Genomic DNA, 14,973 nt, shown 5'->3' with positions numbered 1-14,973 from the left:
GGTTGGTGAGCAAGAGTGAAAGGCTCCAGGTAACCACCTTGGCCTTGACACACGGCCTCACCTTTCGTGGGGACGCCGATCCAGTTGAGGTATCGAGTCAGCTTCTTTGAGATGTACGTCTTACCCCGGGCTGGGAGCCCCACCATGACGATCACGGTGGGGGAGTTGGTCAGCTTCGGCCCACAGGCTGGGGAGAGGACAGAGCGAGGTGTCAGCCACGAAGCAGTATGTGCCCCACGGCGAACCTTCAAGAATTCCACAGAAATGCCTTTTTTGCTCCCACCTCAAAGCCCTGGGGGTTTTACAGTCCAGCAACGCCTCGGACCTCTACTGGCCAGAGCCCCGCCCCAGCCCAGTCACAAATCTCCATCTTGCTTTCAGGTCACGTGTGGCAGGGGGACTGCCCCAGCCCCAGATTCCCAACCTGATTCCTGAGGGCCCTAAACCCAGCCAGGAATCCCGCTACTAACCCCAAAGCAGAAAGCGTTATAAGGAAGGGATTCCCCAACACCAGTGGGGGTGAGGTTAACGGTAGGAGAAATGTTCCAATAATAAGACAAAACACCAGGGAGAGAGGTTTTCGCTGGATTTTAAGAAAGCAGCCCAAAGAACCCTGTTCTGGAGACTTAAGGTGCAGTGTTTCCTTGGCTGGTGTCTTATGCTTGAGACTCTAAGGAGACTCCGGCATCTGGTGACAAGAGTGGCAGGGGCTGCCCATTGAGAGCACAAGACTGGCCGCCTGCTCCCTCCCGGGCCAGCAACACTGCCCGGTGCTCGCTGGGCGCCACAGGCAACCTCGCTCTCCTGGCCAGCTACGTGCCATCGCTTCCGGGCACTGGTCACCCCGATGAGGCAAAGCTCCTGGGACCGCACCACAGATCTAGGCGGATGTCAGACATAGACAGGGGCTCTGTCTCTAAGCCAGCGAGTGCCAGATGGGGATAGGAGAGCCACCAGGCCACTGCCAGGCACAGGCTTCAAAGAGGACACCTTCCCTAAGCTGGACGCCCCAACACGGTCCCATACTCAGCCTATGACCAAACTGAGATCGCATGCCCAAACACCCACCACGTTATTCCGGGATCTGCCCCCCCTGTGCCTGTGGGCTGGGGGCAGAGAGGAAGCAAATGGAACACAGAGGGGGCTGTTTCTTCATGTTCTAGACCATGCAGAGCGAGGAGGAAGAAGAAAGGCCATCAGGAGGCCAGGAGACATGTAGGAGCCACAGAAGCACTTGGCTGGGATTCTCCAGCTCCCAGTAGCTGGGAACAAACACGTCCCTAGAAGACAGGCATTTCCCTGCCCGGTATGAGCTCACAAGTGGAGCACAAAACCGCCAGTGGACTTTCTTGAGTCCCAAGAAAAGTGATGGGCTTCTCGAAAACCGGCGGGGACAGAAGACAACGTGCTCCCGTGTGCATCGGGGCAGCCGCAGGTGACACGTGAGAAGTCGTCTCACTTAGTCGCCTGGAAGCACCGACTCTACCAATCCTTCCCTCAAGCCACCGCCGGCTCCTGGTCTTATCTGATGTCCCCACCGTGCCCCTGCTCCCAAGAGCGTCCAAACATGCAGGGACGGACGGACGCGCGCTCCCTCTCCCTCCCTCCCCTCAGCTGGGCACGTGCATGGAATACTTTTGATGGACGCACGCCAAGTGAGCGGAGACAGAGGATGACTGATTTATCAAATCGGGGATTAGTCCTACTATCAAGGAACCACATGCGCAAATCTCTGGCAGGAGACGCTTTGAGAGGAAAATCCCATAAAGACATGGCAGAGTAAATATCGTAAGCCAAAAATTCAACTTGAATCTCAAACCCAAATAAGTCATCACTCTTTTATTTGGCAAAGCAGAGGCCATTCTCCCTATTCCTTTGGCTCCTTGCACAAGATTTGGAGGAGCTGCACGCGGGCTGTGGCTGTCATTCCAACCAGGCGCTCCTGGGTCTCAAACAGAGCAGGGAAACCTCCTGACTAAGCCCCCTGAATCCTAACATGTTCTTCTTTCAAACTCACAGGCCATCTCAGGTGTCTTCATCTTATAACCACCTGCCCCTGCTTCAGTTCCCCCAGACCCTCAGTCTCTTCTTCTCTGCGGATCCTGTTAACCCACAGAAGAGCGCCTCCTTCCACCTCCCACACCGTCTTCCCCAGAGCTCTGCTTTTTCCTCTTTGCCCCCCAACAAGCACAGGGATTAGGGAAGATAAGCGTGGAGTTTAACACAAAATCTTCCAAAAAGTTCTTGTGTGCTTCATTTCATCGTATACAAACATTTAGTATTTTAACCTTTTTCGGACCTCCCTCCCGCCCCCGGCAAAGAGTTTTTATCCTCAGATGTGTTTAGACGTGAAACCTGGATGTCAACCTAAGCATGTTTAAGGGGATACACGTATGCTCACTATGTTGAAGGGCTAAAGAAGCAATTGTTTAAAGACCGAGGGGTTAACAGACCATAAACATCTTGGCTGCAGTTTGGGGTGGGGCACGGGAGGGACGGAGCTCAAGCTAAAAGTGTCATCCAGAGTTAAGGCTGTCACTTGAGTAAGAGATCGCGGAAAACCACCACGTTCTGGGACGCCACCCTCAACTCTGTCATTCCATTTACTCATTCACTCAACAGACACAGGTGCTAGGCGCCCCCTGAGCACAGAGCATTATGTGGACACCGCCCTGTGCTGGGAAGCATCTGGCCTGCGGTGGGGAAGAGACAATGTACGAGCTAACAGACGCACAAAGTCATTTCGGAGCGGGATAAATGCTGTGATGAAAGCAGAGGGCTGACGCTGGGGCTAGGGGTCCACGGGGGTCTGTTTGAATCAGGGAGCCAGAGTCCGTGTCCTTGAGCAGCACCTGAGCTAAGGCCTGATCGTCCACAGCCAGCCCCACCGACTTACCAGTACATAACGCACACTGGCCACGTGTGTGTTCCCCATGTGTAAGTGGCTACAGGAAAGCAGATGATGACCAGGAGGCCGGCTGGTAAGGGGAGTGAGCCACAGCCTCCGGCGACAGGCCAGGGTCTGTCGTCCTGGACAGAGCAGGCTGCATTCTAGGGTTCCTATGCCAGCCCCACTCCCCAGACGAAATGACTCACCTCCCTGATAACGTGTAACGCGTGGACACAGGCAGGAACGCCACAGCTCGCCCACCACACTGACACCCACAACCCATGCTCAGGAAATAAACTGTTAGAAGACGCTGCTGGCTCTCTCACACCTCCTGCAAGCTTTCTTCTACCCAAAGGCACTCGAAAATGACAACTTCAAAAGATGCCACGTCACTGGCATTCTTTTTCGGCAAGCAGGTGATCATGCTTCAATGCTAAGTTCCAGGGAAACAAATGAAAGGGCTGTTTAGGACAGACGGATGGCCAGCTGCAGGTGCAGACAGGGTCGGTTCCCCGTTTGCAAGGCAAACCCAATGCTGCACAGAAAGACCTGTTGTGACCCCGCCATCACCCCGGGCCACCTCAGAAGGGCTCTCTGGGAAACAGACTTCATGGACTTGGCCCCGGGATAACAGAATGCAGGCCCAGAAAGTTCTGTCCCACACCATGCTCATTCACTACCTCCCATGCACACTTCAACTCCTGCCTAACTGACCTGTGTCCAACGAACAGCCCTCCTAACCTGACGCGGTCTCTGCCGGCAACAGGGAGGGGCTGGGCATTTTTGAGAAACATTTGACAGCCTTGAGCGGCAGGAGATAGCACAGATAGCCTAGCGGCTGAGAGAGCGGAGCCGGGAGTCAAATAAATAGTGTTGGAAGTGCCAGGGCCCCACCCCTTCCTCGGACCTTGGCGAAGTTACTTGATCTCTCAGCGTCTCAGTTTCCTTGCCTGTAAAACGGAGGGATGCTTCATAAAGGTTCTTGGGAGGATTCATGACCGGGCGACGCGCGTGAACTGCTTCCTAGAGCAGCCTCCATCGGTATCAGCCGTGACGGTTTCCATCATACCAGATGTGAGGAAGCTAAGAGCCACAAGCGAAGACAGGTCCCGCTGCACAAGTCGTGAGGCACGGAACTGGGGCTCACCTGGGTCTCTCTCACCTGAAATTCTTCACGTGCCCTTTCCCAAACTAAACTGATGGTTCTCAACCAGCGGCGGAACCGAAAAAGCTTTTAAACGATGCAGGATCCCCGGACCCCGCCTACAGGACTTCTAACCTGGCTTGGGCTACCAGTAGGGATTTTCCTTTTCTTTTTTTCCCCCCAAATACCCCCCCACCAAATGACTGTCAAGTGCAGCCAGGGCTGGGAATCACTGCTGTAAGCTGTAGTGGCCAGCCGAGGATAAGGTAGGGGTTTCTGGGGAACATCCCCCTTACCTTAAGTTGGAATACCATCAGTGGCTTTAAGCCCCTATTGAGATTAAGTCTATCCGTAGACAGTATGTAACATATCAGACTGTAACAACAGGTTCCCGGTGGATAAGTAACTGGCCCAAATAAGTAAGGACTTCCACCCAGGGGCCCCCCGCTTTTAATGATGGTAAACAAATAGCATAGCTAACCAGTCAATAATCTACCTCCTTGTCGATGACTTCCTTGTCAGTAAATCCTGTTACCGGTTTGCATTTGAAGGAAACAGCAGGTTTTGTAAGAAGCATTTGCCACCATGTGCATGTTGCAACAGGGCACCCAACTGATGTGCTTTAGCGCCAGAAAGACAGTCAAACTAACCAACCCAGAGCCTTCCATTGTCGCTCTCCTGTCCTCTGTACATGAATGGTAATGTTCACCACGCCATCTTTTCATGGACAAACCTCAGAGGAACCTGCTGTCGGCTCTCATCTAAGACACCACTCAGAAAGACGGTAACAGGTTCAGAAGGAAGAAAATCCACCCAAGTTTCCAAATACCATTACAGAAGGGGAGGAGGCTGATGGGGGGAGGGGGAGGGTATCAGGAAAGACTCAACAAGAAGAGATACCCTCTCTTCCCCATTCTGATGAGACACAAATGTGACTATATAACCTGAGAAAGACAGCACAACTGGAAATAAGGTCATGTAATAAATACCCAGGGTGCAGGCACCCTTGTAAGGAAGAATGTGTCTGAGACTACACCCCAGAACCACACACGGGGATTCCAGCAGTGGGCGGGGACAAGGGACTAAAAGACTTAATCCATCAGCTTTAGCACCCACCCCCCTTGCACACACCAGGGATATTAGGCAAATCTCTTATGTGCGTGTGAGACGTGCAGACTGATGGAGGCTAATGGATGGGTCTCGGGAGCCTGGAAGAAGGAGGCATCATCGCACACTCTCATCTCTGCAACTGACACGACAGATCGAACGCCAGCCAACCTCAGTGCCGTCCACACCCAACCTCAAGCCCCCACCCTGAACCTCGGGGGACAGACAAATGTGTGCACATATGAGCACCCATAACTACAAACACCTGTACTTAGCTAGAGAGAACCAAACTAGATTTGTACGACCAACTACAGTTTACAAAGTGCTTCATAAATACTGGTCGTATTCAAAGTCAAAAAGGGCGGGGTCGTCTCTGTGTCTTGCCGTGGCCGCATCTCCCTCATGATTTACGGCACTGCGTTCCCCAGCACCAACAGGGGGTCGCCGTGGTCAGCCCATGTGCAGCAAGCTGTTTAAGAGTGTATCAGAGAGGGCTGGGAGCAAGAAACAGACTGCAAAGCCCCCCGCCCGGGGCCACCTTGCAAAGAAACCAGGTCTCCTTCAGGCTACTGTGGCCCCCAGAACCCTCAGGTCCGGCAGAGAGGGGGCAAGGTGGTGGAGGAGCGAGCGGCCCCCAGTGTCGGGAGCACCTTGCTTGGTCTCTGACACAGGATGACCTAGGAGCACCCCAGAGCCCGCTCTCCCCGGGTCCTGCCTGGGGGTGGGGGGAGGGTTGGTGATTCAGACCTGGGCAAAGCCTGAGGTGGCAAGCTGTCACCATGGCCTTGGTGACCATCCCCCGGAAAACGTGGCAGCAGCGAGGGCCAACAAGCTGCCTGGCACTCAGGAGCCACCACTGCCTGGAAGCCACCTCGAGGACTTGTTCACGGGATCCCATGTTTACCAATCAGGCAACCTGACCCTGCCTGAAGCAAAACGCCCGCCACTCCACTGCCCCTGTCCACCTGGCAGGCGCCTGGCGGGGACGGGTGGGGGGTTACCTGGAGAGTGGGTGTCACCTTCTAACCGCAAGGACCACCCTTTCACTAGGTGGCTCTCTCCGTGGCTAGGGACGGGGCCCAAGGTAGAAGGCAAACCTTTCCAAAGCATTTATGGCCGATGACAGAGCAGGAAGGTGGACTGCCAGCAAATTCCAAGCACGGTGGATTGTGTGAGTGCGAGTGTGCGCGAGGGTAGGAAACGCTGCCAAGTGTGTGGTCACTGATCCCCGGACCCTCCCCAAACCCAGGAGCGCAGGCTTGGTGCCAGGCAGCTCTCTCGTCGCCCCTGGCGCGGGAGCTGGGGGGGGGGGGGGCCGCGGGCGGGGGGAGGGGGGAAGGAGAGAGAAAATATACTGAAGGAAAAGGAGAGAGCGAGGAGACAGAGGGGAAAGAGGGAGCAGATAGAAATATAAAGAGAGTGGGTATTAAAAATAGAGAGGCCGAAGACAGAAGCAGGAGATTTAAGTACAGAGAAGAGAAAGAAACATGGAAAGCGGGAGAGAGAGGCGACGGAGATCGAGGTGGAGAGGAGGGAGGAAGGCAGAGAGCAGGGGAGGGAGCGACCGGCAGAGGGGGTGGGGAGCGACCGCCGCGTCTCTCGGCCGGACTCGGCCCGGCAGACGCCCGGGAGAGCGGTTCCGGCCGCGGGACGCGAGGCCGTCCGTCGCCAAGCGTCCCCGAGGCCGAGGCTTCCCGCCGTGTCCCGCGCGTCCCGCCCCCGGCGGAGGGAGCGGAGGCCGGGGCGCGCTCGGGGTTGCCGAGTTGCCTCTGCGCTCCGGGCGCCGGCCGAGCGGGACACCGCGGGGCGGGCGGCCCGGGCCACAGCGCCCCCGACGCCGGCCGGGGGAGGCGCAGCGCCCGCGCCCCGGCCCGCGCCGTCCCCGCCCCGCGGCGAAGGCAAGGGGACCCGCCCGCCCGCGGGGAGGAGCGGGGAGCGCCCGGCCCCGGCCCGCGGGGCCCGCCGTGGAGGGCGGCGCCCGGCCCGGCACCAGCGCGCGGGAGCAGCGGAGCCGGCACCACGGCGGGCCCCGCCGGCGCCCGCCACACAATGGCCCGGCTCTCCGCGCGGCGCGCCGCTCCCCTGCAGCCCGGCCCCCGCGCGAATCTGCACTCACATCTGGGCAGCGAGGGGCGGTGGTCGACGGGGATCCAGATCTTCTGCACTCGGCTCTGAGTCAGCTCCAAGGGCATCTTCACAGCCTAGACTCGGCGGCCGTCCGCCCCCCACCCCCGCGAAGAATTCAGACTTGGGGAGGAGAGCAGCCGGTCGACCCCCGAAACAAAGGGGAAGAGGGGGTGCGTGCGCGGGAGCGCGGCGCGGGAGCTCTCCCGTGCGCTGCTTTTTGGAAACGTGCTTTGTGCTAAATCACGAACGATCGCTCGGGGCGTGAGGCTCCACGAGCGCGGCGAGGGAGGCAGGCGGCTAGGGCTGCACCCGCAGCCGCCGCAGGGCCGGGTTCGTCTACTCGGGAAGCCCTCGGGATGCTCGGAGCGCAGTGACAGCCGCGGTCCCCCTGCGCCAGCTCGAGTCGGACGCCCTCCCCACCCGCTCGCCTCGTCTCCAGCTCTGCTAGGATGCCTCGCGCAGCGCCGGGGCTTTTAAGTCGAGCCCACAGTGAGCCACACGTCAGCCTCGGGGCGGAGACGCATTCTCCGGGTTCCAGCCCTCTTTCACGTCGGGGGGGGGTGGGGGGGGGCGACGCGGGGCGGGGTGGGCAAGCCCGGAGGCGGCCTGCTGGCGCCCCCTGCAGGTAGGCCCCGGCAGCGCGCCCTGCTCCTATAATCCCTCTGATGACGCCCTGAACTCAGCGGCGGCTAAAAAGTCGCACTCCCTAAGCCTCCTCCTACGTCCCCTAAAAACCAGGAGCACAGCTTCCCAGAATAACCACCTCAGCTGTGATGGGAGGAAAGGAGCGGCGCCGTCCAGTGTGGTCCGTGGACCCCCGTAGCCGAATCCCTTTGGATGCTGGTAAAAATGCGTTCTACTGGCCCGGCCTCTCTGGGAGTGGGACCCCAATACACTACATTCTTAACACGCACTGCAGGTTAGGCGTAGTCAAGATGATGACCCAGGCTTAGGGCCACAGGCTGGAGAGAGGTTAGGGGCGTCGGGGGTGGGGGAATCTCTGCTACCTCGTGGGGGGGGGGGTGGGGAGGAGGCGGAAGGATGCCCTATGGGGCATAGGTCTCTGAGTCACGCCTTGCCAAAACTGCTCCTGGGTACCTGTGAGTCTCACCCACCTACGACCCCTGCCACCCGCGGGGAGGGGACTTCCCCTGGTCCTTCGTCCTCACCCCGTCCACTTTCTTAAATCCCTTAGAAACCCTGGCTTGTGCTGAACATTGCTCCCCCAACACCCAGCCCTGGGACCTGGAACCCCGGGTCCCCCCCGCCCCCCGCCCTCGCTGCTGAGAGGCCCGAGGGGGCTGGGCATCAGGAAGGGACACGAAAGCCCCAGAGGACCAGACGGAGCAGGACGGAGGCACCTTGGTTTCCACCGTCACCATTTATAACATTTTCAATATACTCTAATCTCTGAGCAGAAAAGTCAAGCTAGAGCCTATTCCGACCTGAATTCATTACCTGACCATAAGCCCCGGAATAACTATCGGGAGGTGGCACTTTGTGCAAACCCCTAAAATTCACGACATTTCTCTGGTCCAGCTTGCAACTCTTCCTCGCTTTTTTTTTTTTTTTTTTTTTTTTTTTTGTCTATGTGTGTTTTCTGCTTCCACGGTCTTCGGAGTTTTGCATCAGCTCGTGACGCGGGACAGTCGTGCAGTCAGGCCAGTGGCCACCCTGTGAAGATCCGGGGTGCTTTAGGGGGGACTTACGCCACCCACATGGTGGCATCACATGCATGTGAGTTTAGTGCACGACACATCAGCACAGAAGCGCTGCCTGCCTTGCAGAGTGCATACCTCACTGTGAGATCGTGCTGTGATTGGAAGGAGGAAGGCGGCGCTCCCTGAAATCCACACTGCAACAGAACAGTCTGCGCAGAGGCTGCCACACGTCGCTCACGTCCCGCATGGCTCGGCTGGACCGCGCCCGCTCCCTGGCGGCAGGCACAGTTGCTCCCGCCCCGCCCGCCAGCCCGCCCCGCCCCTCCCGGGCCTCCACCCCTCCCTTCCCAACACCCCAGCCCGCGCAGGGGCCGGGAGCGCCGAGCGTCGCCCACCGCGCGGGTGTCCCAGACCCCCACTCCGGGCACCCCGCCAAGCCAGGGCCTCCCACCTTCTCCGCACCCCAGCCCGTCCAGGGGCCGCGAGTGCCAGACGCAGCCCGCCGCGCGTGCACACCCCCTTCCCCCGCGTCCCGACTGTGTTGCGGGCAACACCCCCCCACACCCCCTCCACCCCCCCGCCCCCCCGCCGCTGCCCCAACCCTCTCCGGAGTCCCTGCTCTCCCTCCCTCCGACAGCTTTGCTGACTGTCTGGTTTCGGCGCTTGGGCAGCTGTTCAGAAACCCGAGTGCATTGCATTGGACTTGTTTTTCTGCAGTGGGAGCAAATGCCAGAGATGACACCCTATAACGCCCCAGGGAGAGTCCCACTCCACTCCTGAAACAAGAGTGGGCTGATCCAAAGAGAAAAACAGCCGCAGGCTAGCGCCCGGGCCCTCAGGAAAGTTGCTGGCCGGGGGGCTCGCTGGGGTCAGGGAGGGGAGCCTGCCGTGTGTGCGTGTGAGAGTGGCTTGCACACTTGCACGCTTGCCTCTCCGGGAAGAATGAGTGTCCTTGCGTGCCTGCTACTTTCCCATCGGAGGTTTTGCACACACAGGCAGGCCAGGGGACAAGGTGACATTCTGTCAACCTCTAAGCTGGCAAACAGCTGTGGGTTTCAGCTCAGGGAGAGTGGGGTCCTCGATAGCGGAGGCACATCCCTAATGACCTGACCTAGATAATGTGTCTGGCAGAGTCCGGTTCTGAGGGCACCAGGCAGACGAAGTTCCCTGGGGATCACTGGCCACCAGACTGCTCACTCTCCCTGCCTGTGTGTCCAGAATGCCTCGGGCTTGTGTGTCCCATGGTGCAGACCAAAGACTTAAATTCTTCCTCATCACCTGCTGCACCTGATGAGGGGGCAGGCAAAGGGAAGTTCACTTAACCCGGCTAGGCTTCTGACATCTAAGTGCACACAAAGTGGGAAAACCTGGGGTTCAAGGAGGAATTCACACTTGAAAATAAAGCAAGGGCTAGGGTTCAGCTGGAACTGGTAAGAGCATTTGCAGCGTTGCTCAAGTGCATTAGGGTGGCATCCTTATGTGTTACCCTAATGTACTTGAGGACAAAAATGCTTCACTGCAAAACCGTTTATAAACAACCCCACCGCACCCGAATTCCAAGAAGGTACTAGTTCAGAGTTGAGACATCCTCCTAACTTTTCCCCTAGTTCTGCTAATGGCTCCAGCCTCAACCAGCTTCCCCTGTCACCAGTCTGGTGATCATGCACACACTCCTTCAGAAAAGGCTGTTGAGGATATAAAAATTTCTCTGTGTGTTACAAACAGGACAGCTCCAGGTACTAGGGGAGATTCCATGGTCCTAGACACAATTAAGGCAAGACGGCACCTTCCAGACTAGTCAGCCCCTTGTTTTGAGTAAAGGGAAGTTTAGAGATTAGAGGGCTTAAGGAACTCGCTCAAAGGTCCGAACCACCAGTTGGGAACTCTTCTCCCCCTCACTTGACGCAGGCATGGGATAGTTCCCCGGAGGGCTTGTGATGGGCACTTGTGATGATTTTCTCCATGACATTCTCTTCCCTCTGTTGGCCAATGTCATCTACCCCTGACCCCCGCTCCCCGATGCTGCTAAACAGCCAGAAGCAACCCCACTTCGAAGATCTTGTGCCAGCTAGCCAGATTGAAACCTTTAAACCGTGCTATACGTATCCACCCCCTCCCCAGTGAGAGAATGAGAGAACAAGCTGTGGCAGGCTGGGAGCCATCAGAAGTTGTTAATTAGACACGAAGTGTCGTCATTTGCTCCTTTAACAATCCCATGTCTGAGAGAGTGAAGTGAGACACCAAATAAAACATTGGAATAAACCCTTACCTCACCATCCATCCAATAACAAGAGAGAGGGTGATTTTTTTTTTCATGTTTGTCACTCATACGTGAACATACATGAACGGGAACGGAGACACCAATGCCCACACGATGCCGCATCGGTGGGGTGAAAACCCAATTCAGGGGCGCCTGGGTGGCTCAGTCGGTTGAACGTCCGACTTCAGCTCAGGTCATGATGCCACAGTTTGTGGGTTCAAGCCCCATGTCGGGCTCTATGCTGACTGCTCAGAGCCTAGAGCCTGCTTCAGATTCTGTGTCTCCCTCTCTCTCTGCCCCTCCCCCACTCATGCTCACGTGCTCTCTCTCTCTCTCTCTCTCTCTCACTCAAAAATAAAGAAAAACACTCAAAAAAAATTTTTAAGTCTTACTTTATGACTTCAAAATAGTTGTGCTTTTTAAAAGCCAGATATTCTGCAATCTAGTTAACAGTATTGTACCAATGTTAATTTCCTGGTTTGGGTATTTCACTAGGTCATAGAAGATGTCACCAATAAAGGAAGCTGGGTGAAAGGTTTGTGGGACTCTGTGAACTATTTTGTAATTCCTCATATTTCAAAATAAAAAGTTAAAAAAAATGTAAAATCAGTGATAGTTCAGTTCCCTCAAATTCTGAAAAAAGCAAAAAATGCCCAGATTGTGTAGCTCCAGGCATGGAGGGAGAAGAGAACTGGCAGAAAGGGAGTCAAGAACTCTGTGGCAGTTTGCACGGGGTCCTAACATCTTTGCTTCTTGCAAATGACACACATGTACACACAGAAATTTGCATGAATCCTGTACCCGTGGAAAAAATGGAATCAGGCTCAAGCTGTGTTTTAATTTAGGGGGAAATGATTCTATTTCTGGGCTTTGGAGAGATCCTTAGGAGAATATCCACGGGTTTGTAGTCTCTGTCTTTCTTAAAACAAAAGAAGGGAAGGACAGTCACGCAGAGGTCAGTTGAGGGCTCCAAGAGGTCCACCCTGACCCTGGCTTTCCCTGGGGGAAAAGTAGCACAAAAATAGGCGAGTACTTGAGAAGGTCACTGCCCGTCTTGGGGTGCCCAGCATTTATTAGACACTCACAGCAGCGACAGTGTGTCAGATGCTCCAAGAGCAGGCTGCACTGGGATCTCAATGATGTTGGGTCCAGCCAGGCAAGAGAAGTGGGTGGGCACATAGCTGTCATCATGGTGTTCTGTGCCCAGCGTCACAATGAGTATTGCAGAGAAAAAGCTCCCACACCCAAGAGCTTGTAACTTAAGACCAGAGCGGGGAATATACATGTAGTAGAATAAAAGCAGGGAGCTAAGAGAGAGGTGGTAGGTAAGAGCCGGCCATGGGGAGGTCCATCTGCGACAGTGAGAAAAGTCTGCACCTAATGGGGACACGTTAACTGGCAATTTCATGTTCATCTCAGGGTTCTTCAGTTTTTCTCCGAGTTCAAGAGGACACACGAACCAAAATCGACAGCTCTCATTTCTTCCTACACGCAACAAGTATTCACGGACAGCCACTGCCCCACGGAGTCTAAGGACAAGTAAGACACGGTCCTTGTCAGAACTACGATTTCACTTATGAACGTCGCAGGGCCCCCACAGCGTGCGCACACGCACACACACGCTCACTCATTCCTACCCTTTTTTCCTTACAGTTACTGAACCTGAGGTTCAGAAGTATTAAATTACTCGCCTGTGATCACACGGCTAATGAGCCGAGGAATAAAAAAACATGATCATCAACTAGCCTGGTACTCTTTCAACTTTCTCCCAACTCAATCACCTTCCAAGTGAGATTTCCTTCCCAGTAACGATGCCCACGGTGAAATCTTGAATCTGAGTGGCTTTGACGACGGTCTCAAAATTACTTAGTATTTGGCTATGATGTGGAAATAAGACGAAGAATCATCAAACAATGCCAGCCCGCCCCCCCACCCTGGCCAAGAGTCACACACCTTTGTATTTCCGCAGGCACCCCACCTTTCCATGTAGGATAGGCTCGTGGCCGCCAGCACAGGAGAGTACATTTAGAAAGAAATGACAGTTTTGTGAAATAAAACTGCATCGGCCTTAAAAAAAATAAAAAAGAGGCAAAGGAGACCTTGGGGTGCTTGTGTACTTCTCCAAGGTTTTAAGAGGTCCTCATTTAGTAAAGGGAAAGAAGAAATACTCCTACATCTACATTATTCAAATTATTAGAGAAATCCCAAATTTCTATTGTTAATAATACATTTTTTTAATGCTTATTTATTTTTGAGAGAGGGAGAGAGACAGAGTGGGAGTGGGGGAGGGACAGAGAGAGAGGGAGACACAGAATCCGAAGCAGGTTCCAGGCTCCGAGCTGTCAGTGCAGAGCCTGATGCTGGGCTCGAACCCACAGACCATGAGGATCATGACCTGAACCGAAGTTGGACACTTAACCGACAGAGCCACGCAGGCGCCTCAATAGTACATTTTTTAAATGTTTATTTATTTTTGAGAGAGAGAGAGAGAGACAGAGAGAGAGAGAGAGAGAGAGAGACAGCACAAGCAGAGGAGGGGCAGAGAGAGAGGGAAAGAGAGAATCCCAAGCAGGCTCTGCATTGTCAGCACAGAGCCCGATGTGGGGCTCGAACTCACGAACCGTGAGATCATGACCTGAGCCGAAGTCAGACACTCAGCCAACTGAGCCCCCCCAGGCACCCCATTAGTAGCATATTTTTATAGAATGTCTGCTTCATCCAGGTTGTCAATAGCATGACATCTCTATGAGGGCAGCGCTCCCCTAGGGCCTACAATCGTAGCTTACAACTTTCTAGCAGTAAAAAGAAACAGGTGACACTACTTCAGTTACATGTTTTAGTTAACTAAAATCATAGATCCCAAACATTGTCATTCCACCATGTTGTAACAAATTGAGGTGTTTTACATTCCGTGTTTTAGCCTACATCTGCGACCACCCTTCCAGATACCTAGAGTAAGAACCATCCCAGGAGAGGAAAGAGGAACAAAGGCTCTAGGAATAGGGAGCTTGATCTGGGGTAGTGCCGGGGCGAGTGGGGCGGAGGTGGGGGGGGGGGGGGCAGAACCAGGCGGCAGGATACGACCCGCTAGGGCAGGGAGGCCATATCCATGAACACATTCATGTTCACGGATGTAGCCATCCTGGGTGTCTGGACCAGAGACACGTCCACGGTGAGCTCTCAGCAAACACGGGTTGACCAAATGGAAATGTGTTTGAAGACTGGCCTCTGGTTGCTGTGCTAAGAACAGGTTATAGCAGGCAGGCAATGATCTTGGGATCATTGGAATAATCATAAGTTTCAAAATCCCTGGTCTGGATTTATAAGGAAGAGGGGGTGAATGAGAGCTTAAGAGACAGGCCCCTGCATGGAGTTATGTTTCAAACAACTTGGCTCACAATTCCTCTTCCCTCCCTCCCCCAGATAGTGTTTATCCTTGCAAAACTGAAAGAGGAGGGCAGACCAGAAAGCTTTATTCTGGAAAATTCCTCTCAAAGGCTTGAAAACAAGAGGCAGGGGGCAGAAAAAGAGCTGGATGTTGGAACCCGTAACTGAGCTATATGAGGCGGGAAGGGGCACTCATATCACGAAGAAAGCTATCGTCTGCAGTGAGAATAACTTCATGGATAATTCACTGAGGAACCGATGTCCCGGGCTGTTGAGGCTCTGTAAGTGGCCATACCAGTCACCCCCACTTTCTCCTTCCTCTGTTCCACCGTGCACACTAGCCTTCTAATTATCACTCGCCTTCTCTCGCAGAGAGAACCACCACTTACCTTCTCTC

The 14,973-nt window shown here is 54.9% G+C and overlaps 1 protein-coding gene across 4 annotated transcripts in view; it reads right to left on the bottom strand.

Moving 5' to 3' along the window:
• Positions 1 to 14,973, bottom strand: part of PFKFB3 (6-phosphofructo-2-kinase/fructose-2,6-biphosphatase 3) — a 74,842-nt gene that overhangs the window by 19,472 nt on the left and 40,397 nt on the right. For 2 of the 4 annotated variants that reach the window (XM_042990977.1, XM_042990978.1), the window contains exon 2: positions 62 to 187. In XM_042990977.1, coding sequence (XP_042846911.1) covers positions 62 to 187 — 126 coding nt within the window. Of the gene's footprint in view, positions 1 to 61; positions 188 to 7,257; positions 7,740 to 14,973 lie in introns of those variants that run through there. The other 2 variants (XM_042990976.1, XM_042990975.1) reach the window with 2 other exon arrangements.

The sequence above is a fragment of the Panthera tigris genome, chromosome B4 (genome assembly GCF_018350195.1).
Source record: "Panthera tigris isolate Pti1 chromosome B4, P.tigris_Pti1_mat1.1, whole genome shotgun sequence".
In the NCBI taxonomy this organism is placed as follows: Eukaryota; Metazoa; Chordata; class Mammalia; order Carnivora; family Felidae; genus Panthera; species Panthera tigris.
The sequence above is the reverse complement of the archived record's forward strand: the minus strand, read 5'-3'. Positions and strand labels throughout refer to the sequence as shown.